This window comes from Lepisma saccharinum, chromosome 1 (genome assembly GCF_977018435.1).
Source record: "Lepisma saccharinum chromosome 1, izLepSacc3.1, whole genome shotgun sequence".
Classification (NCBI taxonomy): domain Eukaryota; kingdom Metazoa; phylum Arthropoda; class Insecta; order Zygentoma; family Lepismatidae; genus Lepisma; species Lepisma saccharinum.
In genome coordinates, this window is record NC_139229.1 from 209,189,985 (window position 1) to 209,215,458 (window position 25,474).

Sequence of the window (25,474 nt, forward strand, 5' to 3'; positions counted from 1 at the left end):
CTTGTTTATTGTCCTTATGACTTGTTCTATTGCAAATTTTGTTTTAGTTTTTCTTGCCCTTATGTGGTGTGTCCAACTCCCTGTCATGGAGAGTGATGCCCCCAGGTATGTGAAGTTTTTAACCCGCTCGATTAAATCCCCCCCGTACGTCCATGTCTCCTGTCTGCTAAATATGTAGCCATTTTTGAAAGCAATGATTTTTGTCTTTTTAATGTTTACCTTCATTTTATATTTGATGCACCCCTCATATATGCTGTCTATGCCCCTTTGAAGACCCTCTATTGTCTCGGACAAGATGACTATGTCGTCTGCATACATAAGGACTGGTATACTTTGCACTCCTATACATGGGATAGAATCCTGATCCATTTTAATTTCATGCGCTACCCAATCTATGAACAGTGAAAATAGCACTGGTGATAGGATGCATATGCATCTTGTTTTAAATGTTAAATGTTAAAAATGTAATCCACCTTGTTACAAGTTTGAATATATTTAATTATGAAGTTCCAATCTTGAGATGTTTATTTCTGTTTATGTTATAAATATTAGGACATAACAAAATAGCGACGAGGATTAAAGGAGATAAATAATTACTACTGTAAGTAGAATTGTATTAACTAAGTCTAAGTGAGCCAGTATGGAAAAACGCATAAGTTTTATACTTGCATTTGAGGCTTATGACCCAAGCTAGGATATAAATTCGTATATTAAAAGATTCAAAGCTTTTATTGAGGCCAACGATATACAGGAAAAGAAACGAGTATTTACTCTCATTTCTGTAATCGGTAGTTTACCATATCAATGCCCGGTTCGCTCAATGCGCGTTAAATTTTAAAGAAGCGTTAAATCAAGTTAACGCTACATTAGCACATCGAGGCATTTCTACAACTTTCGCTAAGGCTAACAGACCTCTAATGTCGTCGTTAAATCTAAAGGCACTCTTTTGCTTCATTAACGTGCTTAACAGCGCGTGTGTTGGGTCGGAAATAAGATGGCGAAATTGCGTATGACAGCTGTTGTGTTGAAAGGTTATCCCAAACCGATTTGAACACATTATTTCATACCATCGCAAAACGTACACTAGTTCGATTTCTTTCTACAGCAAAAATAATTTTCCCATTTCGTATTTCATATTATAAATTCGTACTGCATATCAGAAATCACATGTAAGATAAATGAGAAATATTGTATCCTTTTTAAAGTTTTGTCAATAATGGCATCATGATCATCACACATTATTCAAATTTTATTAATTTTGCCTGTCAAGCCAAAAATATATGCTTATAGTTAATTATACGAACTTGATGTTTTTAAAATGCATATTGGGCTTCCACCTTCAATGCACTGTAACCATAAACACAAAATATAGCATGACTTTTTAAAATAATGTAACCTCCTTTTACATATTTCAATTTGTATAAGATAAAGTTATTCACCAAAATATTCGGTGTCGTCGTCCACGCCGTTTTCCAGTGGATCATATAGAAACTGGAGAAAGTCGTGGTTTCTTGTGTTTATGCTTATGTCTGCTTATAACTACCATTCCAATTTTTTGTTGTTTTTTCAACTGAAAAATAACAGAAAACGTAAGAGATAAAATTAAAATGAAGCAACTGTCCTACAAATAGGCAATACCCGTCCTGTACTCTCATTTAATGTAAAATAAATCTGTGACATTACACAATGTAGCCTGCAATCTTTCAAAGTAGTAGGGAATTGTTCTTTCGAACTTTTCAAATTATTATCCACCTACTCCAATTAACATAATGGAAAAAAATAATATTGCAGTGACGAGAATGCTCGACACAAATGTTCATCATTCTATATTCTGAATCACAAGCGGCTAGGAACAGCTGTAGCAAACTAGAGATGCTAAAAGCACCAAACCTGACCTGCCTAACCTAACCAAGTACAGAAATAAAGAAAACCTGCCTCACCTATTTACTTATTTAGCTCGTAGCTGTACGTAAGTACTGTAGAATAAAATATGTTGTTTAATATAACGTGAGTCTTAATATAATCACAAAATCAAAATAATTATTATGCAGTATATTGAAAATGGGCTGACATATAACGGTGCAAATGGAAATTAAATTGTATTCATACCAAACTGAAAGAACACTTAAAAATTGAAAAAAAAAATCAACCGTTACATGTACAAGGTACATTTACGAACGACTACCATCTCATCACGTAATATAGCTTACATATGTTGTTTCATTAAAAAAAAAATCTTGAGGTCCTAAGCAGTTTCAGGTATATAGTTTCGTGCATGGACATTGTGCAGTGACATAAAAGACACTACCATCCATTCGGAAATTATATTCCTTGTACATACGTACAAGTGGTAATGATATTGTCTGAGTGCACTTGTTATATTTTTTACCAGTTATGATAAATTAAATGTAAAATATCATATTAATCAACCGTTCCATGTACAAGGTACATTTTCTGAATGACTACAATTTCATCACATAATGAAAAGCCAAACATATTGTAAAGAACCGTACTACACATGTATGTTAAGCTTCAGGTCCTAAGCAGTTTACAGGTGTTGTCGTTTCATGCATGGAAATTGTAAGAGTATACATATTTGTTTGAAAAACACACTACCATCCATTCGGAAATTTTTCCTTGTACTTACGTACAAGTGGTAATGGTACTGTCTAACAGTGCACTTGTTTTTTTTTGTTTTTGTTTTTTTGTTTTTTTAACCAGTTATGATAAATCAAATTTAAAATATCATATCAATCAACCGTTCCATGTACAAGGTACATTTTCTGAATGACTACAATTTCATCACATAATGAATAACCAAATATAATGTAAAGTACCGTATTACACATGTATGTTTCATTAAGAAAAAAGCTTAATCCTAAGCTGTTTCTGGTAATGTAGTTTCGTGCATGGACATTGTAAAAGTATGCACATTTGTTTGTAAAACACTACCACGCATTCGGAAAATATTTTTGCACGGTACGTTCGTACAAGCGGTGAGGATAATGTCTAACAGTGTACTTTTCCTATTTACCATTTATGATAAATCAAATATAAAATATCATATTGTATTATATATATATATTCTTTGAAAAATATTTGTACGAAACAAAAATACAACCATTCAGAAACGTCCCTTGTACATATGCATGAACGGTAATCATACTGGTAAACATTTTACGTGCCTTCTTTTCTTGTCGGTGATTATTTGGAAACAGTAGATTTCTTGTTTGCAATGCCACATTCACATCAATTCCAATAGAAGTGACTTGCAATATTTACATATTATTTAATTGCCATGGACAGTAAGTTAAGTTATGCATGGTGTACATTTCGTGAAATGTTCTCTTTTGTTGAGGAAAATTATTATAGCAAACACACGTTCATTTCCACCTTTAGGCCTCTTTTGCAATGCCATTTTAATATAATTAAATTTATCAAACTTCAAACAGATTACCCTAACCTAGAACAGTAGTTTTTATTTATATATTTATGATCTTGTATTTGCAGTCGGTAGGCACTCATTTAAATCTAACTTACGAAATGACAATGCAACTGTTAATCCTAATACATAACATTTTCGGTGGGCGGACGTAAATACCTAAGTAACATTCATTTCTTAAACATATATTTATGTGTTACACATTATTTTATTTATTTTTGTTCCTGGGATTTCATACAAAAAAAAATCCGCTTACGCACAGTCTACTGTCCACGGTGCAACCAATGAAAACGTTGCATTCCTCGTGTCAAAGTATGAGAATAACAAGGAATCAAAGCAAAACGTCTCTAACATGTCGTTAGTTAACGGGCCTATAAAATCGCTTGAGCGAACATTAAAAGTTTAACAGGCTGCTAAGATTTTAGTGATGCGTTAACTATCGACACGTTAAGAACGTTTTAAAGATGGTTGAGCGAACCGGGCACAAGAGCTGGAACACAGATTAAGTCCAAAGGATCCACAAGATTGCACCTTGGAGGAACTCTTTGCTACATTGAGAAAAATATATCCACCACAAGTTAATAAATGGATTCAACAATTTGCTTTTATGCAAATAAAGCAAGATCAAGGTGAGACAGCTACATCGTATATAAATCGTTTAATAGTTGCTGCAATAACTTGTGAGTTTACAACAGACGAATTAGACACGCGTCTTAGAGAAAAACTTGTGTTCGGACTACCCGGCAGTATACTAAAAGATAGATTACTGTCAGACATGCCCAGCACATGTCAAAAGGTTTGTGATGTGGTACTCCAACATGAGATAATACGCACAAATAAAAATAAAGTGAACCAAAATGCATTTTTGGTAGGTGCAAGTAAACAGTTACAAGGCTCACGTAGATTCAGTACAAACAATTAGTTTGCTAAATCTCATTTCTCTCAGTATCTTTATGGCGTATGCTTTGGTAACTTAAACTTTGAAATATAGTGGTTGAAGAAATTTTGTAAGTAAGATATGTGCCTGCATAAAGTAAGGGTAGGACGAGGAGTTGCGTGATCACGTTCTTAAAATTTCTAAGGAAATTTTCTATGTAGTTAGGGACTGATGAGTGCAGTCGATGAGTCGATATCTTCGTCCCCCCACTATATGTATACAACGCCTAAAAATACACAACTTTCCTAGGTATAATGCAACATAAATCGTTCATCATTCTAACTGAAACTCAAAGAATATAAATGGCAGGCTGCAAGAGACATCACTTTATGAAATGACAGCTTGGCATGAGGTTACCAACAACTCTAACATTAACGTTTGCCTCTGTGAATGGATTTAGAGGCAAGATTTTATAGTATAACTAAATCAGAAAACCCGTGATACACTATGCAAATAATATAGTGACATTAATTCCATACACAATACTAGATTTAAGTTACACACTGGCCGTGAGTTATATTTCTAATTTCATGACCTTACAACTCTATTAAAGTCGTTTGGAATTGAGCAGTTTGAGAAGTTCCAAAACTAATTGCAATTTGTATTAGAAACTAAAAACATTTGTCGTCGAATATTTATAATCGTTAAAAAACTGCTGTAGGGAAGATTCGAACCTGGGATCCTTCGTGTGGTGGTTAGGTATCATATAGACGGGACCGCACCATCCTTTTTCATTAACTTCTTATATGCTCCTACCCATATCTAGTTGTGTTGAAACCATATTGCACTATTTTACGCGTATCTGCTAATCATAGAAAGTATTTCAAACAGTAGTCATTTGTATATTACAATTAAATTTGTGTTTCTCGAAACTATGAATCATTATGTTTTCTCTTGAGCTCTACATATTGAAAACAAGCGAATCTAAGAATTTGGTCACAGACAGGACAGCACATGTTGTCTGTGATTCAACAATCTACCTACAGAAGACTGTGAGGTGAGCATGCGTAATCTGCGGTTGGCAAGCCTCGTGATCTCTGTGTGAGGCCACAATTCACACAGTCACTGCGAAGATTCTCTCAGTACTATGACATCATTCTTGGTTTATTTGCTGTATATCGAGGAATTTGTAAAGGAGGGATACGAACATAAAGGACTGTTAGAGCATTTTTAAAACAGCCAACTCATATTTTATCTTCAGCTGGGCTACAAAAGGTTACGATTTTCACAAATATCTCTGTCCACCCTATTGCTTTCTGTAGGAACTAATTTAGTATTGCAGAAGCTACATGAAAAAAACAAAAACACACATCCAAAGTGACATGGACAAGATATCAGACTTACCAAAAGAATAGTTTTCATATTTTGTCTCTTAATTGTCGGCAAACACATTAATTCTACTACATCCCCCCCCCCCAAAAAAAGAAAGGAGAAATAGCCGATTCTTCAAGAGATTCGAACCTACGACCTTTAGATTACTGGACCAGCTTTTTAGCATTTACCCACTTTCTTTATTGAATAAACAAATTTGAAATTTTGTCTTGAGAGTCGTCAGTAATCTTGCAACCTGTTTAACCTACCTGCCGTTTCTCACTAGTTTATTTTTGTGGCATATATCATGTATTGTAAATACGAAATGTCATTATTACATGATCAAAACAATTTCTCACTCCATTACTACTTCCATATTTGGCCACATACACTGCCCATTTATATTCTGGTACAGATGCATAGTCTAAAACAGGAAGGTGGGTTTTAAATGAATAATTTAACTTTATTTCAGTCATTCATATTTTTTATTAATTTGACAGTTGTATTTAGAAGTATTTTGAACAAATATAAAGTACATAAGTACATAAAGTTGAACCAATACTATTAATCTTATATCTAAAATGACTTAATCAGTCTTGTCGATTCATTTCATTGGCTGGTACTTTGAATGGTAATTTTTCTTTGTTGGTTTAACTAACTTCTAAAGCTAGACATAAGATAGAAGTACAGACAAAGATAAAGAGAAAAAAGGTATGTTGATGCATATTAACTGGAAAAGTGATATTAGTCGACAAGAGTATGTGAAGTGAAGAATCAATCGATCATGATAATTTATTACAGGGAAAATGTTGAATGTTGAAAATTATTTTTTATTTTATAGAATTGGATAAGTAATTTAGCAATATGAATTGTGATGAAAAATCACTAATAAGTTCTTACTTATAGTCATAATGCTGAAATCCATACCAGCCAAAATCCTTATACTTTCAATCAGAAAGCGGACATGGTTAACTAATACTATAAATTATGTGTGGATCTTGAAATACAAGGTCTAATAAATTTTAGAGCTAATTTAAGAAACCTTGTGAATAATTGCAAAAAGATGCCTCCACATTTGAACAATTAACAATACAGTTACAGTTTAGTTTCAATTAGCCAGAATAGCATTTTGGTTTAATCATTGTTGAATTTTTAGCATACGTAGCTCTGGCAATATTAGCCACTTTGTTCATAATATAAAAACGTCTCTTAAAGAATGGAAATAAATATGAAAGTAATAATAATACCAAGAACTATAACTCAAATGATGCTGCACTGAATGAGAAGTGTATTATAGCTAGGGACATGAGTGAATGTGATGATGATAATGGCAATGAAATAACTATAAATTATATTAAACAACATACAGCACTGACCGAGTTCTCATTCATTCATACCTAAAATCCACATTATTTTGTTGCTCCCAATAAATGCACCAAACTATAATGCTCAATCATCTACATAGCACAGACAATAATCTGTACCACGCTGTTTTTGTTTCTTCTGGCATACTAAAAAAAACATGAAGTTGTTTGAACTTCCATTCAAACATGAATGAAGTTAGTAAAGCTGTCTCACCGCACATAAAAATACTTTGTGTACATAGAGAATACTTGGCACGAATCTAGCCTCCATTTTTATTTGCTAGTATTGGAATTTTCATAACAAGCAAAACAGTCTCTTGTGTGGTCTAACTGATAGACCAAAATGCTTCACAATCCATCATCCTGAAGAGAAAGTAGAGCAAAATGGATAGGAAAGGAAACAAACTATTTATATAGGGTGCCCTATTATGGATATAGATCTACAAATTCTTACCTAACTATTTCAAAGATTTTCTATCGTGAAAAATTCAGGATTGTTTATTATAACTGGCACATTTCTTTGCCCCCTTCATTTATTTTTAATTCTGACTCTTTCAAAGCAACGTCCGTTTTGTAGCAGTCGATTTTTAATATTTTCTATGCAGTAGGATGCCTCAAACAAAACTCCAGTCTTCCTATAAGCAAGTACAAATATATAGGAACTCAGGATTTCTACTGGTAGTGGCAGAGAGTGTTTGAGAGTAAATAGACGAATATATAACTACAATATTGCACAGAAGGCTGAATAATAAGTTATGTCATGGATATGGAGAGACATTTTTTCACATTAACAAAGTTACGGCATATATCTATCTATATTCTAAAATTATTTACATAACAAATAATAAAAACATGACACAAAGTTAAGTGAAAATATCCTCTGCAATTTGACAACGCTTAATTTCGATTACTAAAACCGTAGTTCTTATTCATAGAAACATAGAGAGGTCTTAGTGAAAGAACAAATAAGCTCAAAACTAATATTTTAAGAGAAATTATGGTTCTTAATACCGGAAATTATTAAAATTTTAGCAAAATGTGTGAAAGGAAGAAACTAACACAACTTGTTTCGAATATAATTTTTGCGCGTACCAGAACATTTTTAATTCTAAGAGAACTGAAGTACTATTTGCGGAAACCGCAATTGTGTAAAAACTACACAAGATGTTTCATTGAGGAACTTAGTAATCTTAAATTTTATGGTTCGAGGTCGATGCATACTATAGTCACAAGAATTGAAATTCACAGAAAGAAAGGTTGTGTATACCTTTAACAAGGACAATAATGGTATAACATCAATTACTCTAGAAATAATGCCATTCTACTAACACTAGGGCTAGTCCTACTTTCAACATGACACTTAATTCTATAAATTATACTGTAGAATAGGACATAGCGTTTTGCATAAGTTGAAGCAATATTAGAAAGTTTATTTATCAGTTCACTACAAATATTTTTTTTAAAAGTAGAAAATAAAGCCAGCTTTAAATAACAATAGAAAAATTGTTTCACGCATTGCTAGCGAAATATGAGGTACGATTTGCATCATATAGGAACACCCAACTTTCCTTGAACGAATAAATGTTCGCCGAACACACTAATTCACAACATTCAATAATCTACTTTACACTAATTTATATACAATGCTTGTAAAAATAGCCACATCTGCTAACATATTCTTTAAAAGTTTGATTATACAATACTGTAAATTTCCTTCTTTAAACGGAGCAATTTGTAAAATATACACCATATCGAACACTTGCACAAAAAATATTTACATCCAACAGAAAAAAATTCGCAGTGTATCTTCACTGTTGGAAAGGAACTTAGAATTATGACACTTTCATTATTAAAGCATTTAAATGCGAAAATATATATATGTTTGTGTGTGTACAGTACATGTAGACATGTGTTTGAAGTCAAAGAATGACGAAATGAACGGACACATAAACAGGACGATTTCTGCCTCTTGGAATATATATGAAGCTGACATAACATCAGGTAAGCAGAATACGTCAACTGTTCCCACAAGTTTTTTTTTCTGAACAAAGGGAAAACAATTGCACATACTATTTTTCTCACTCGTTTGAAATTTCCTAATATTACATCTTCCCATTGTTATTGAATATTCACCAGATTTTTTTTTGTCAAAATCGAATTAAAAATTCCTCTCTCTTTTTTCTTTCTTAAAAAAAGAAAGGGCGATTACAAACCAGCATCAACTTTGATGTCCCTATGGAAAAAGTTCAACTCCCCCCTTTTCTTTCGAAATGCATTACACAACACATTCCCTTCTAAAAAAATAACAGAAGAATTATATCTTCTTTAGTTTGTACACATCAGAGTACTTGTCCGCAACATTGTTCTGGAACTCTTACCCTTTTCTTAGGAGAACAAAGAATATTATATGTACATATACATACACATGTGGTAAAGATAAGTTACGTCTTTGGTATGATTTCTTATCATAAAGCCTCGTTTATTCGAACTTTCAAGTCTTTCAAGTCCACACTATACACTATACAAATCCAAATATTCGGCAGGAACCAATCTTTTGGTCACCACAGTTAGAAACACTGCACCTTTTCCCAGCTTCCTCAATATATATATATATATATATACAACACACATATATATATATATTATAAATATCACTTCATTTGCAGGCACTTCTTTTGATTTTCCCTCGTTTTTTTATGCTTTAAAAAATTTTCGACATGCTTCGCTTCTTTAGGTTGCAACTTTGGTACGCGAGACAGACAAGGGGAAAAATTCGTAATTCGAAAGAACATTCGTGATTAGAAAATCTTCACCGTTTTTTTTAAATATTATTTTTTGAGTCTTTTGTCCCGAATGAAGCTATACAGTACACAAATCGGACATCCATATAATTTATTTTTAAGTCCCCGACTGTAGATGACACTCGTTGCTTATCACTTTTTTTAGATATAGCCAAGCACAAATCATATTTATTGCGCCTTTCTTCTGCATCTTGTTGGTTGGCTGACCCATTGCGTGTCCAGCGAATCACGGGAATCAAGTCGCTCCCTGCTCCAGGAACTGTGACACTTCTCTGTCATTCTGCAGCCCATTCATGTCAACCAGAGATCATTACCTGTTAATAGAGTAAACAAGTCATGATTGATTCTTTTTTATTATTATTAAAGTTTAGCAGCAACTAATTCGCTACAATCTTGTATTCCCTAAGTCACGATACACATATAAAACTTGTTACTGAAAAAATTCCCCATATTAAAAATTGCAGGAAATTCATCTACCTTAAGTTATAGCCACGAAAGAAGCTGGAGTGATCAATAAAACATTAAAAATTAGAAAGTAAATTCATTAAGACGAGAGGATATCTCTAAGGAGGATAGCAATGTTTCATCATACGTAAAGAACTGATTTGTTCTAAATCATTTCCAAGGCATTAAGAATCAGTGGTGTAATTAAATATGGAAAATTGAGTAAATTTGGTGTTAAAAGTGCATACACACCTGCAAAATCTTCGTAAGTAATCATTATCTGTACCACTGGGGAGACCAAGTTTGTTCTCTAATATCTCTAAAATGTTAAAAGTATTAATATGCAGAATTTGAGCAGAAAATGCCTGTCACATCAGGTATTCGAATATATATAATAAATAAACGAATGAAACCAGGGCCGGATTAAGACGAAATTGGGCCTGATGTTGCATGTCGTCGATTTTTTCTGTACAGCTAACCTTCAAAGTGAAAATTTTACTACCTGTGTCTAGGCGTCCGAAATTGGGGCTCCAAATTTCATTCTAAGATTTATTTTCAGGTTAATATAGCAAAAGAAAACTGTTCAGCTTTCGGAAAATTCTCGTCTGTTTTCATCTGGGCCTATTTCAGGAATGGGCCTAATGCTGCAGCATCAATAGCACCCACCTTAATTTGTCCGTGAATGAAACACAATATAGAACATAAGCATATGAAAAGAGGAATGTAGTGTCATGTTGATTTTATTTGTGTTATTTAACGTCCCTTTTCTGCCACTTTTGGCTAATTTAACGATGAGGGTGAATGATGAAACTGATGAAGAGACACAATCGAATCCGGGACCCTTGGCGTCATAGTGCGCTGTCTTAACTCCACCGCCATGGAAGACGGCGTCAGTGTGAAAGTGTTTCTCGCGTAAATCTATGAAAGGTAGGTTATACTTCATAAGAGTAGGATTGAAGAATTGATCTATAAGACTACTAGACAATGGTTTTTCTTGTATGTACGCATTGCTTGCATTATAGAATTATTTTCCTGTAGTTTACGGTTATTACAAGCATAAGAAAACAGTTTTTCTTTGTGACGTTTCAGGAGAACACACGCTCCTTTCATCAGACATTTATTTTCATTTTGATTAAAGATACAGTTATAACAATGGTTAGTAATTTTTTAAACAAAAATAATCTGTTATATAATGGATGTTGTCAATGTTACATTGTTGTAATATAGCAACTTAACTGTGAAAAAAGCAGTCTGTTTTATTTTTATTTCAGATTTTTTTTAAATTATGAATCCAAAATATCATCAGGTAATTCAAATTCATCATTGATTTCACAAAGTCTCTTGATGTTTTCTGTTACATTAAATTTTAAAGATGGTGGCTTACTCCATTTGTGAAAAAGAAAACTCCATACTGGATCTATGTTACCATTTTCATTATTTAATTTATTCCAGTGTTCTTCTGCAATGTTTTTTTTTTTTTTTTAATTTTTTTTTATTTTTCAAATGCTTCTCTTCGATGATATGACTTGACAAACCTGTTCTTGGGTTTAGATTTATAATGTCCAAATCGTGTTCGTGCCATCTTATTGCCATTTTCCTTGCTGTTTGTCCCACATAATCTTTTGAACATGAACAACTTATATTATATATTCCTGTGGTTTCCACATCTGGTAGAGAGTTTCTCATTTTGAATTCATTAAATGTACATTCCAAACTTCTTGGTGATCTAAAAACAATTTTGAAATTAAAACTTCTAAAAATTTTTGCAATTTTATGTGAGAATCCCTTGTGGAATGGAATGCACACAAATTTCTTTTCAACAGATTTTTCATCTTTGTCTGTATTTCTCTTTTCCTTTAGTTTTCTTGCAACTTGTTTTTTGATTTGGTTTATTCTGTTAGTGTGAAAACCATTTTCTTTTGCTATATTAAAGAGCCTTTCTTCTTCATTTTTGATATCCTCATTATTAGAACATAGTCTTTGTGCTCTCAGGAAAAAATTAAAAAATATGTTATCCATTGTTATACGCGAATGTTCTGATTTGGCATGGATGTATTTTTCCCCCGCTAATTTTTTCCTATGGACTGATGTTTGAATTGTTGAGTTAGTTGTCTTAATTTGCAGATCAAGGAAAGAAATTACATTGTTATTCATGGGTTCACAAGTGAATTTTATGCGACGATGTGATTCATTTAACAATTTAAATACGTCCATGATGGTGTTCTCATTTTTAGCGATAATTAGCACATCATCCACATATCTGATGTAGAGTTTGATATCCGCACCTATGGCATTAACAATTGGAGATTCTATGTAATGAAGGAAAATGCTGGAGATGATTCCGGATACTGGGTTTCCCATTGATAGACCATTACTTTGCTGATATATTTTGCCATCAAATATAAAGTAATTGTAATTTGCACATACAGTAAACCATCGAACCATTTCCCATGATTCTACTGGGTTAACCTTCATCTCAATAAGCCATCTGTGTAATGCATCTGTGGCACCTTCTATTGGGACACTAGGATATAAATTTTCAACATCAAAACTTGCAATACGATACTCATTATTCCAAACAATATTTTTTAGTTTCTGTTTCACTTCAAATGCATTTTTAACACTGAATGGTGTTTGTTGTTTAATTATAGCAAGTCTTTCAACTAAATATTTGGATAGTTTGTATGCAGGATGTGTGAAAGTTGCAATGATGGGTCGTATTGGAGTTCCCGGTTTGTGAGTTTTTGGTAGTCCAAAGGCAATCGGCAGGGTTGAATTTTTGACAATGAGTTTTTTCTTCATTTCTCTTGGTATCGTGATACTGGTTTCAATTACTTTCTTTACCTCATTTATTATTTTAGTTATAGGGTTTCGAGAGGTTTCTGTGAAATTGTTTACTTTGAAACATTCTTCCATTTTTTCTTTATAGTCCTTAATTCGGATAAGGACAGGTTTATTTTCCTTGTCCGATTTTATTAAGAAAATGTCGTTTTCTTTCAACCAGATCTTGAAACCATGAACTTTTTTCCCCAACCTTATATGCTCTTTCTCCCGTTCCGTGTATTTTGGACCTCTGTTATTTCTTCTGTTGTATTCAAAACTTAACCGTTCATCAAGAGCATCATGTGTGAGACTTCGTAATTTTCTCTTAATTTGATTAAAAAGAGAAGGGTTTTAAAAAGATTAACGGGAAACACAGAGTTGAATGTCTGGGAAGCTTCGTTCATTGCAGAAGAACACTGGAATAAATTAAATAATGAAAATGGTAACATAGATCCAGTATGGAGTTTTCTTTTTCACAAATGGAGTAAGCCACCATCTTTAAAATTTAATGTAACAGAAAACATCAAGAGACTTTGTGAAATCAATGATGAATTTGAATTACCTGATGATATTTTGGATTCATAATTTTAAAAAAATCTGAAATAAAAATAAAACAGACTGCTTTTTTCACAGTTAAGTTGCTATATTACAACAATGTAACATTGACAACATCCATTATATAACAGATTATTTTTGTTTAAAAAATTACTAACCATTGTTATAACTGTATCTTTAATCAAAATGAAAATAAATGTCTGATGAAAGGAGCGTGTGTTCTCCTGAAACGTCACAAAGAAAAACTGTTTTCTTATGCTTGTAATAACCGTAAACTACAGGAAAATAATACTAGACAATGGCAGATTAATGACATCTTTCTAGCTTTCACCCGCCAGACTTATTCTATGTTTATTGTTAGTTTTAAACATCGCTTCCGGAGTGGAGAATCTCGTAATTTTAGACGTTAAAGAGATGATCGCAATTATACTCTGTTAATTGAAAATTCATTTTTAGTTTTATCCGCCTCAGGAAAGTGTGATGGCTTGAATTCACGGGACGACCTAAGGCCATCGCCTAGGCAAATTAAATCTGTTTGCGCTATCCTTGAAGATATCTACCATTTTCGCCTGTCCCTTTGCAAGATATTTAACATCAGTGAAGACCTTGTAAGTTTTTATTTATTCTTCCACTCTTGTTCACGTGCTTATTAGAACACTGTGGTGCACCAGCCCTTGCGAAGGCTTGACAAACGCTTTGGATGACAGTGGTTAACACATTCCCTGCTTTTTTTTGGCCGGAGTCTCACTTCTTTCCACATAGAGTTCGGTCCTCGCAGTGCATTTAATCTGAGAACACTACATTCGCACCAGTATTTCCCTTGGTGCAGGGAAATTCAGATAACATTTTATGCGAAAGGAGAAAAACAAAAGTTTATGAAAAATTTAAAAATTACAGGGAAATGTGAACACACCCAACTGGAATATTAAATTCAATCTTTTTCTGAAATGTGAGATACATTTTTCCTTTATTCCAATGCATTTATTTATTCCCCCAAAATAAACTGTGTGTGTGTACAAATTTTGCCTTGAGAACAAGCACTATTTTCCGATCATCCAATAAAACAGATAATGTTAACTTTTGTCACGAAAATTTTCGTAATTCGAATTTTTTCCTTGTTTGTAAAGTGTGCAATTTCAAATCATTAATCTTTCTTTTTTGTTATTTTCTCCTTAACTTCATCTATTCAGTCAATCCTAGCATTTTTGTAAATTGGGCTCTGTAAGGAGCCAAAGTAAAAATAATAATTTTTATTATTGTGGTTGGAGATTTCTAGTTTTTCTGAGACGAATGGATATATTGAATGAAAAAAGGAAATTTTGTACCTAGGGAAGGAAAATTGTGCTCGCTGGTTGTGGAAACATTGGCTCACACAAGCCACTAGAATATGTCGGTATTCTCCTTTCATTTCTTTTTCATTCCCACACATTCTCCTAGGAACCTTTTCAGGCAGTCTTTAATTTAGGGATGGAAAAGATTAATCGGTACTCTGTCGATATCGATCGCGATATAACTACAGTATATCGATGTACTGGTAAAATGACCGGTAATTTTACCGACCATATATTTCCATAAATATCCGTTAACTTAGTGGAAGTTTGTGCCATTTAGTTATTATTTTGTGAAATATAAAGATATAATTCGTATACTCTGATATTGTAAAGAAAATGTCTAAATAGGTGGTTTGTTTTTTTAAGGCACAACCCATTACAATCACCTTGTTACATTAATTCAGGTTCTTCATGGAACATTTCCAATTATATATCTGGTCAGTGATGTATCGACTATCAGTATCCGTAGCTACATTTATAGTGATAATTTAACAGTATCGACAAAAATTTGAAATAGGTCCACCTCTACTTTTTGTACAATAGAACCGAGTGGAACTATCGTACACGTTTTAGCCTTAATTTCTTGGCATACCACGTGGATAATATTTTCAGACAAGAAAATAACATATAACCAGTGTCGGCCATTAGGGGTTTGGGGTAGTTGCATCCCACTTTTTGCCCCCGCACTATGGCCTCTTAATGCTAAGCCTTGTCTACAAAGAGAAAGTAATCTGTCCTTGTCCCCCCTCCTCCCCCCCCCCCCAGTTTTGGCATCCAATCGGCGCTTCTGCACATAAGCTACCATACATTTAGTTGAGCTAACAAACAAATGCAGGCAAATGGATTGTGGTAATTAATTATTTTGAATCAACTTAATATAAAGTTGGTTTAACGTCGCATTTCTTCCACTTTTGGCTAATCGCGGCGATGGAGAAAGATGATGATACGATGTAGTGGATGAAGGGACAATCACAAACACATGTGGACAACACAACAGAGGATTTTACTGAGTGAGAGTCCAGGCCTGCAACATTGCAACATTTAATATATGGAAATGAAAAATTTAAAGAAATACATTTGCATGCTCTATTACATCACAATGAGAATCTGCTTAGATGAATAAAGTAATTCACGCAAATAATCATCAACCATATATACCTGTATATATTTCATAAAAAAATAAATATAACATTTACTCAAAACAGCTGTGAATGTTTTAAGCCGTTTCTACCGCCCTGATAATTTACTCCGAGTTTAAGCACACACTCTCCTGGCTCATGCACATGTCCCTGTTTCTGGCTGCAACTTGGCTGTTTATATTGCACCAAGACGACAGCGGGCACCAGTTGCCACTGTGTATGAGGACAGGGCTGCTGGATGAAGAGGGACTGCCTTCAGCGCAAGACCTAAAAGCGGCCGCATGAATCACGACGCAAAATGGTATATAAAATGTTAAGCCTGTTGCAGGAAGTTATTGAAAAATGGCCTAACATATTTGAGAAGCTGATATAGTTTTGGCCGTGCTCCACGGCCGCTTCATGTGTCAGCGTAAATGCCTGGCAAGACGTCTTGCTTGGCGAAGTTTCCTAAGTCGTCTGTCTCCCCCCTCTCTCGCTCGCTCGCTCTTAGTTGCATTCGGTAGACTTGTTGGGACCATGAAGGTGATGACACTCTGCGGACACCCATCGTGAATTCGTGCCCAATTGGCTCATTGTTTCCCTTTTCTCGGACAAGCCCGTCACCCGAGACATTCATCATGAGTACTCTGAATTCAAGCTGGTCTTGATTGTATCTGCATACTTCATTTCACCTTGTTGTTGCCTTTCTTTCTTGATTTTAAATCCCATAGCATTTTGATTCACTAAATCTCTATTTATAACTTCGCCAACAGACCAGTTTGCCCATTAAATCAGTTCTCACATCTTCAACCATGTAACTCTTGTTACATTCTCGTTTTCTTCATATTCAGTTCTCCAATCACTAAGTCGTCCAAATACATGTTTTATTTGTTTCCGTACAGTGGATAATATAATTTTCTTTAAAATGACAGCTCAAAACTCTATTTACGGCAGTTATCAGCAATCATAATGTGTGCAATTTGGTTTGAGCTTTTGTTTTAAGTCCAATTTATGCACAGATATGCTAATTGGGATTGGATCTAGTTTAAAGTGAGATGCGAACCACTACGTGCCTCCAACGGTTGTTTGCGACTTAGTCCTCATCCTATACTTTGCCCCATGCCCCTCCTAAACCCTACAAAATTTGAATTAATTTCATATAGGTTAATCAATTTCGGCAGTTTTCATTTTGAAATTTATGAAAACGTGGGGGTAGTTTGAACAAAGTATGTAGTATGGTACGGAAAACAAGTAGAATATGTTTCCCGTCGTCATTCTTATAACTCTATTGACCGATTTCGCTCTAATGCAGTAACGAACCAACCCCCACAATCATATATCTGGTATGTACATTTTGAAATGAAACACTTACATAAGGTAGTTCTCGTGCCACAAAATTTGGGATTTGCACCCTTGTCATCTCCGTCCATCCTAAACTAACGCATTGTATTTCTTATTACAAAGATTATATTTCCAGATCGTAGCACAAGTGATACCACAGATAAGGGTATATAACCTTATATACTCTTGTCTGTGGTGATACTCTAACACTTAACTGAGTTTATTTCCCTTGGCTCGAAAAAAGTAGTCTACAGAGTTTTTAAACACACACACACACACACACACACACCCACACACACACACAATGAAAACATTTTGAAGACCATACATATCCTTGTTGTACAACTCGATAAAACATGACATATGTTTTAATTTCATAATGATATCTTCTGTGCACTAAAATATCATACAGGACGAGTCGAAAGTTACAAGCCAGCCCTGTTCTTCCCAACTGAAAGGTGTAAAAACAAAATCTTAAGAGATCGTGATATGTATCTGAGAGGGGAATTTCATTTTGTGGCATAACCACATAATGACCACTATGTTGAAGTACGTCATAGTGAATTCAGGTGAATCTTTTTAAATCAAAAGGTGGTACTGGTCCCTCTGTGATTAACTGAAATCTGCAGTAATAACACGGTAGCTGCGTACACTAGACATGATCATGATTTCAAGGCGCTCCTCTTTCATCACTCCATTTTTCAGTGGATAGAAAATATTCTTGTAATGTTTGTAACCTTGCCGGTTGATAAATTGCAAACAAAATAACATGAGTGGAAAGTGATTACACAGCTGATTTTCTGAGATTTTTCTACTCCAATTTGATGTGTCACATGACGCCCGTGCATTCAAAAGAATCAACATATTGTGGACTTCAAGACATTGGTCATGTAGTGGTTATGTCGAAAAAGGAATTCTTCTCCCAGACAGTATCACGATCTCTTCTTATCTTCGTTTATCAACTTCGTTTGGAAAGTAGAGGTGTCTTGTGACTTTGGACTCACCCTATACATTCTATAGCATTAAAAATGCCATAACATTTGCACCTTTTTGCACTCTGTCCTAAGGTAATTTGGGCTAGGAAAGCCTTCGCAGCCGGGTCCGCCACATCCCGCGCAGCAGCCGGTGATGACGTTGGCCCGCAGGGAGATCCAGCCATCTGGTTTGGTCCGGCGCCACCAGAGGCGCGGCAGTCGGGGAGTACGGCCCGGCACCCACATGCCGTATCCTATTGCTGTCGCTATTGTAGCACATTCTTCTTTCTAGTAGGAGGCAAATTCATTAGGAGTATAATGGTAATAAATCATTCATACACTTCAGAGGAGAAGCAAATTAACAAGAAATGCACATTGTAATTGATTAATCCATTGAATAACAACAATATGTAACAATGAAAACCTGACTAATTCATTACTAGAAATAATAATAATAATAAAAAAATGTCTAGTTCTGAGCATTCAATAAATAACTATTTCGAATCAGAAATCTAAAGACGTAAATTTATTTTTCACTTACATAATCAGAATTACAGATAATTTGCTTTACCGAAACTAATATTATATTTGACACACATTGGGATTGGACATCTAGTTGACTAATAAACTTTAAATATACGTCATTCATAATGACATGTCTGATCCGGTGTCCGAGCACGTTTCGTAGTCAATTCGCGAACTTGTTACCGAAGGTTCCGGGTTCAAACCCCTACTCGGACATGGATATTTCTTTGTGTGTGCGTGCATGTGTTCCTTCATCAATTTCATCTATCACTGTTTATCCTCATCGCCGCAGTTAGCCAAAAGGGGCAGAAAGGCGACGCAATTTAAGTAAAATAATATTAAAGAATACCTACGGATACATATGTTAGAAATGAAAACCCTAGGAGTATCTATTTCAACAGTTGGAGTATTTCATAGTAAAATCTTTATAAAAGTTTTTTTTAAAAAAATATAAACATTATTCTAATATTTCAAAGCCTGTTTCTTGCAATTAGTGAGTACTTTCGTGTGCGTGTACTTGCGTGTCTATGCACATTAGTGATGACATGCTTTAACGTAAAAACATCATGTTATACAAAGGGCTGAAAATGTATTCTTGTTGAGTTGAAGGTGTCAGAAAATGCAGGAAGAAAGAAAAAATACTGGAAATGGGAGGATAAAAGCGGATATGACACTGTTGGGTAGCAAATCTACATGTTGGTGAAAACCTATCTATCTTATTTCTCAGGTTCTCTTTGCCATTCTTGCGAACACTTTTAGCGTGCACTATACAGGATGCCCACAAATTATTGGTCGATTTTTTAAGACCATATTTTCACGAATACTGAACAGAAATACGCGTATATATATTACCATTATTTGAAAGAGGAATATTTGCAGTATTGCACAAACCTTAAATGCATTCGATGTGTGCCCCTCGTGTGTGTGTGTATTAAAATGCTGTTATATATATATATATATATATATATATATATATATATATATATATATGAAATCTATAGAATTCATAAATTTATACTTTCTTTATTTACCTTAATGTTCACTTCATCTAATTAATTGTGCATCTCTACTAAAATAATATTAAAAAAATGTACAGCCGTAGAGCACACATCCAAGTTATACAATTGTCTAATTTTATTTCAAGATAAATCGCTGACTTATAGCTAATAAACACAAACTATTCTTCACTTAGGGTGTAAAAATGGTAAATCAGATACGTAGCCCAAGCTTGCCAGTTTTTCTTTTGTTCTCTTGGGTATAATGTAGCTAGCGATCGTGTGTTTCAATATGGCGAAATGCATGTATTTGCTTTGAGCTTGCGATCTATTGTATTAAAAGTTCCTTATTCGTCCTCATCGTCTCTATTAGCTTAACGAAATATAAATGAATTCGGCTTAAAATAATGGAAAATGATACTAAATCAAATCTTAGATGACATCAAACAAACCCACACATACAAATATACTCTACAATAGTAATTCATGGAGTAGAATGATCAAGTTAGTAATAAATTTGCCATGTATTACTTACAGTGAAAATAACAATCGTCTGTGAAAGATTAAATTGAGAATAATTCATTGTATACATACCGCCACCCATTAACAATACACTACAATTATAATATACGGGGTGAGGGAAAAGTCCAGCACCAGTCTTTTAATTTGAAAACGTATTGACGGAGGACGATGAAACTTCGGATGTGGGTAATGGGGGCACACCAGATGGGGCTAGTATGCATCATAGCGTCCATCTTGAAAGCCACCATCTTGGAATTACCTCCAGATTTTTAAACGGGAAGGGTGTCATATAGAACATCATTTAAGATGCGCGTTTTCTCAGAAATAAGAATATGCAGTTATTTTTCTTCTAACTTTAATTGGTAAGGATATTTTGACAGTTGAGGTTCACATTTGGCGTAATGTAATGGGTTGTTATTTATTCGTTCCAGCCAGTTGATGTAACATGGCTCTAACCCTCCAAGAACGGATTGAAATTGTTGTGATAAGTGGGGAGCGCAAAGCCAGGATCGTCGCAGATGATTTCAAGGCCCGGCATCCAGAGAGAAACGACATCTCACATACCACAGTGTTGCGTATGTTGCAGAAGTTGAACGAGACGGGATCCGTGCACGACAGAGAACTTAGTGGACGGCCGAGGACCGCTACCGAAGAGGAAGCAGAAACTGCAATCGTGGCATCCGAACGCAGTACCCAACCTTTGGCGTCAGTCTCAGGAGTCAGATCCATACTCCGGGTGTTGCATACGAACAAGTAGAACCCCTACAAAATTCAAATGCAGCAGTTCTTAACTGAGGATGACCCAGACAAACAGGTACAGTTTGCACACGGGGCAGTCAACCCATCGTGGACAGATCCCCGTAGGGAAGTCGGTGCGGTTCGTCAAAGGTAATGAAGTGGTGTGGGATATGGAACACCGGAATGGTGGCACCTGTCTTCATCCATGGAAACTTCAATGGGGAGAGAGATCTGAACATTCTTCAGAAAGAGATGTTCCATTCTCTGCTGAACTTAGAAAGCAAATTCCCAGCCTATTTCCAACAGAACGGCGCACCTCCGCACAACGCTTTATGTGTCAGACAGTGGTTGGATGAACAGTTCCAGGGTCAATGGATTAGTCGAAGAGGACCCACTGAGTGGCTCCCCTGTTCTTCCGACCTTATGCTCCTTGACCTTTACGTTTGGAGCGATCTTGAGGACTGGCGGAAACGTCTTGCATTTTGTATGGCACAGAACGGGCAACGCATAGAGCACATCTTGTAGGGCGCCAAATGTGAACTTCAACTGTCAAAATATCCTCACCAAATAAAGTTAGGAGAAAATAAATGCATATTCTTATTTATGAGAAAACACACATCTAAATGATGTTCCACATCACCCCATTCCCATTTGAATATCTAGAGGTAATTCCAAGATGGCCGATATGATGCTCCATCTGGTGTACCCCTACCCCCATTACCCATATCCGAAGTTCCATCGACCGTTTTCATTAAATGGGTAGTGCTGGACTTTTGCTTCACCCTGTACAATGTAATTATAATATTCTGGAATGTAAATATACCATGTTTCTTATGTTAAGAAAGTAACAGAGTAGAGTGAAATGAAAACAAGGTAGAATATATCCTGTTTCTTGTGTTAGGAAAGTAACAGAGTAGAGTGAAATGAAATCAAAATAGAGTACACCCTATTTCTTATGTTAGGAATTAACAGAGTAGAGTGAAATGAAATCAAGATAACTAGGACTGATGTTATGTTTTGTGCATGTAATTATACCCATCGCATGACCCTGCAGGTTAGAACGTTCTATGAAAATTATTGATACAATTGATTATCGAAGATACATTGTACGTAAAAACAGTTTTAGTATATTGATTCCATGGAGTAATCGCATGAAGGATACATTAATCGAAGGTAAAAGCTTATTTTTTCCCTTGGTGGTTGGTATGGGTATACTTCCGAATTACAAAGGAATTAACTCATGATGATTATACCATGATTAAAGGCCATTTCACCTCAGAACAACAAACGATTGAAAGAATATAAAATTTACAGAATCTGTATACCTATACGCCAACTAGTGAACACTATCTACAACATAGAAAGCAGATTTTTATTCCCAAATTTATGGCTTATTTTTTATGATGTACGTATGTCATGAAATCTTCTCGTGTAGATTTCATGGCATATATTTCAACGTGAGGCTTTATGCCTGAGATTTCAAATAATTTGATGTAGAATTACAAAGAGTATAGTTAGAGACCTGGTTTCTGGCTCATTTGAAACACAAAAGAATGAGAAATCACTGGATGGAAGAAAAAACCTGAAATGTGTAAGTTGTCAACAAGGCATTCAACAGCTAAAACACCTGCCTTCCATAGCTTAGTACAAATATTGATAAACATGGTTGCCGATTTTTAATTTTGTCTTGGGAGGGCTTAATTCTTCAAATTTTGTTCCTATATTTTGGAGCTTCCAAAACGTGGAGGATGGCAAATGTACTTTCGTATGAGTATTTACGTTTATAAGAGTTTCTAGAATAGAACATGATTTACTCTCAGATAACAATAAATAATTGTAATTAATAATTATGTGTATAACCAATGATTCAGTGTATGGTTGAGGGAGGCTGGAAATCATTGGGTTTCTTTCATTGTACAGCACTTTTAGGACTCTTGTCCAATCGACCTTTTCATTCCCAAGTTATCAGCACCACGCAGGTCGTAATAGGTTTATACAAATACTTCCAAGAAAATTGTTTGATTATGTGCTGAATTGTGTTTATTATGAGAATAGAAAAAGCTACGAGTAATCTAATGTGATAAGAAGAATATAGGCTAAGGTTTATTTTCATTTCGGTTTCAACTACTGGTAAAACGGTACTTGTGAAGACTTGAAATAGTTTCAGCTGCTTTTCTTTTTTTGGGGGGGGGGATTTTGTAAATTTCAGTTGGAATAAGTCATATGCTGATTTGATTTTTTTAGAAAAATGATCATTAGTAGAAAAAAACAAATTGCTTTTTACCGAAAATATGTCCTTCCTTGTTATAATTAAGGTATATGCGTAAGGGGGAAGACAAACTTTTGTCTGCAGCAGTGATCAAAGTGAAGCTAATGACACACTTTTAAGTGTTGTAGTGTTGAGGGGTAAAGAAAGCGTGTCTAAATTATTTAAAGATATTGGTACATTATCTCATGTATGCATTAACTGATTTGTGTCTTTGTTTTCTTGATTCCGAATTTGCCTTTGCTACACTAATTCTGTCAGAGATATATACCTGCAAGAAGTGTGCATCTCACCTGTGAAATTCGTAAGTGTGATGTAGGTGCATATCACGGACGTGAAACGCCACAAGCGCCATAACGAGGGGGGGACCTCCAGGGGGGGGAAGGGTCTGTAAGGCAAGAGGGGGAAGTATTGTATTAGTCAAATGCAAGAAAGTTAGGAAGCCATACAATTATCATGAATTACACTCCTCAACTACAGAGCTATCATGCATAGGTTTCTATAGAGGAAGAAATTCCTCACATGCTGAATCTAACATGCTACAGTTGAGCTGACATAATTAATGGACAGTACAAATTCTGATTCCTTCACCAGTGAAGACATTGAATTTACTATATGAGCATATTGGTTCAATTTTGTGAAATAGTGTATCAATGAATTTAAGAACAGCATACCGTATGAAATTACACAAGTGGGGACACCGCATCGGACGAAGTTTTTGCTTGCGGTTTATTCTAACTCTAAGATGAAACGTACGTAAAAATAGTTTAAGTATGTTGATTATCCATGTAGTAATAGCATAAAGGATACAGTAGTCGAGGGTAAAAGCTTGTTGTTTTTCCTTGGTGGTTGGTACGTACGTGTATACATCCGAGTTACAAAGCAATTATCACGATTAATGCCAATTTCAATAAGAGCTGCGTGAAGAGAATAATTCTTTCTGCCAGAAGGGATTGAGGGCCTCCTCGATGGCACAGCGTAACACCTATCCCCTTGAAATCAAGGATCCTGAGTTCGATTCCCGGTGAAAGCACCGTGCACAGTGGTTCGTTCGGATCCCACTTTAAACTCTAAGAACTAAACTCCGTCTAGCTTATATGACCACAACGTGGACTCATATGAGAAACAACAGTATAAGGAATTGGATTTTCCTTAGGAAAAGTCGCTCAGCAGGTTACATTGGAAAGCAGACGATGTTCAGACTATGTGCGTTAGTCGCGTCCATCGACGTAAGTGCGCATGTGCTACTTGAACTAGTCAAGTGGCAAGCAAAAAATGAAAATTGAAACGTGATAATGTCGCCGTAGAAAAAAAACGAACGAAAATAAACAATTGAGCGCAAACGAAATACCAATCTGAAATCCACAGCGTAATTTTGTGCAAGTTTCTATCTAATTCCCCTCCCGTGTTTGAATTCGTCCAGTCGAGATAGTCTCGTCTTCCATGGTCGTACAATATGCTTTTACGCCGCCAGAGGTCCCGGGTTCGAATCCCTGCCTGCGAATGGGTGTTCTTTGTGATGTCCGTTCATCAATTTCATCATACTCAGTACCATCCTCGCGACTAGCCAAAAGAGACAGAAATGCGAAGTAAAATAAACCAAATCAATCAATCAATTAACGCAAACATATAATGACAAAAAACAAAATTGAATTATCCATATTTTTGAACATATTAAATTAGTATTACTCCTTTAATGAGGTACATATAAGCATTTTAAACCCAATACTGATGTATTGCTGTTTCATTTCTTGGCAACAATATTCATTGATATAACTTCCTCCATTTTCTCACAGCCGTGCCCTTTGCGTGTTTTCCCTGTTTTCCGAAGTCTTTCCCACATTTATTATTTCACACGATGACGAATCATACACATACATGCATCGGAATGCGCAATACAGTACCTTATAGAACTTTGTGTAAACGTTGAATAACTCGCGGGCTACCAATATTAGAAATCGGATGTTGTAGTTATGAACATTAGTCG

The 25,474-nt window shown here is 35.0% G+C and overlaps 1 protein-coding gene across 5 annotated transcripts in view; it reads right to left on the minus strand.

Moving 5' to 3' along the window:
* Nucleotides 1–6,292: 6,292 nt before the first annotated feature.
* LOC145978718 (protein vein-like) overlaps nt 6,293–25,474 on the minus strand; it is a 210,317-nt gene continuing 191,135 nt past the window's right edge. For 2 of the 5 annotated variants that reach the window (XR_014440746.1, XM_083111543.1), the window contains exon 6: nt 6,293–10,169. Coding sequence is in view for 2 of the 5 variants with exons in the window: in XM_083111543.1 (XP_082967669.1) it covers nt 10,147–10,169 (23 nt within the window). In the remaining 3 variants the exon portion in view is untranslated. Of the gene's footprint in view, nt 10,170–18,513; nt 18,730–25,474 lie in introns of those variants that run through there. The other 3 variants (XM_083111527.1, XM_083111531.1, XR_014440744.1) reach the window with 3 other exon arrangements.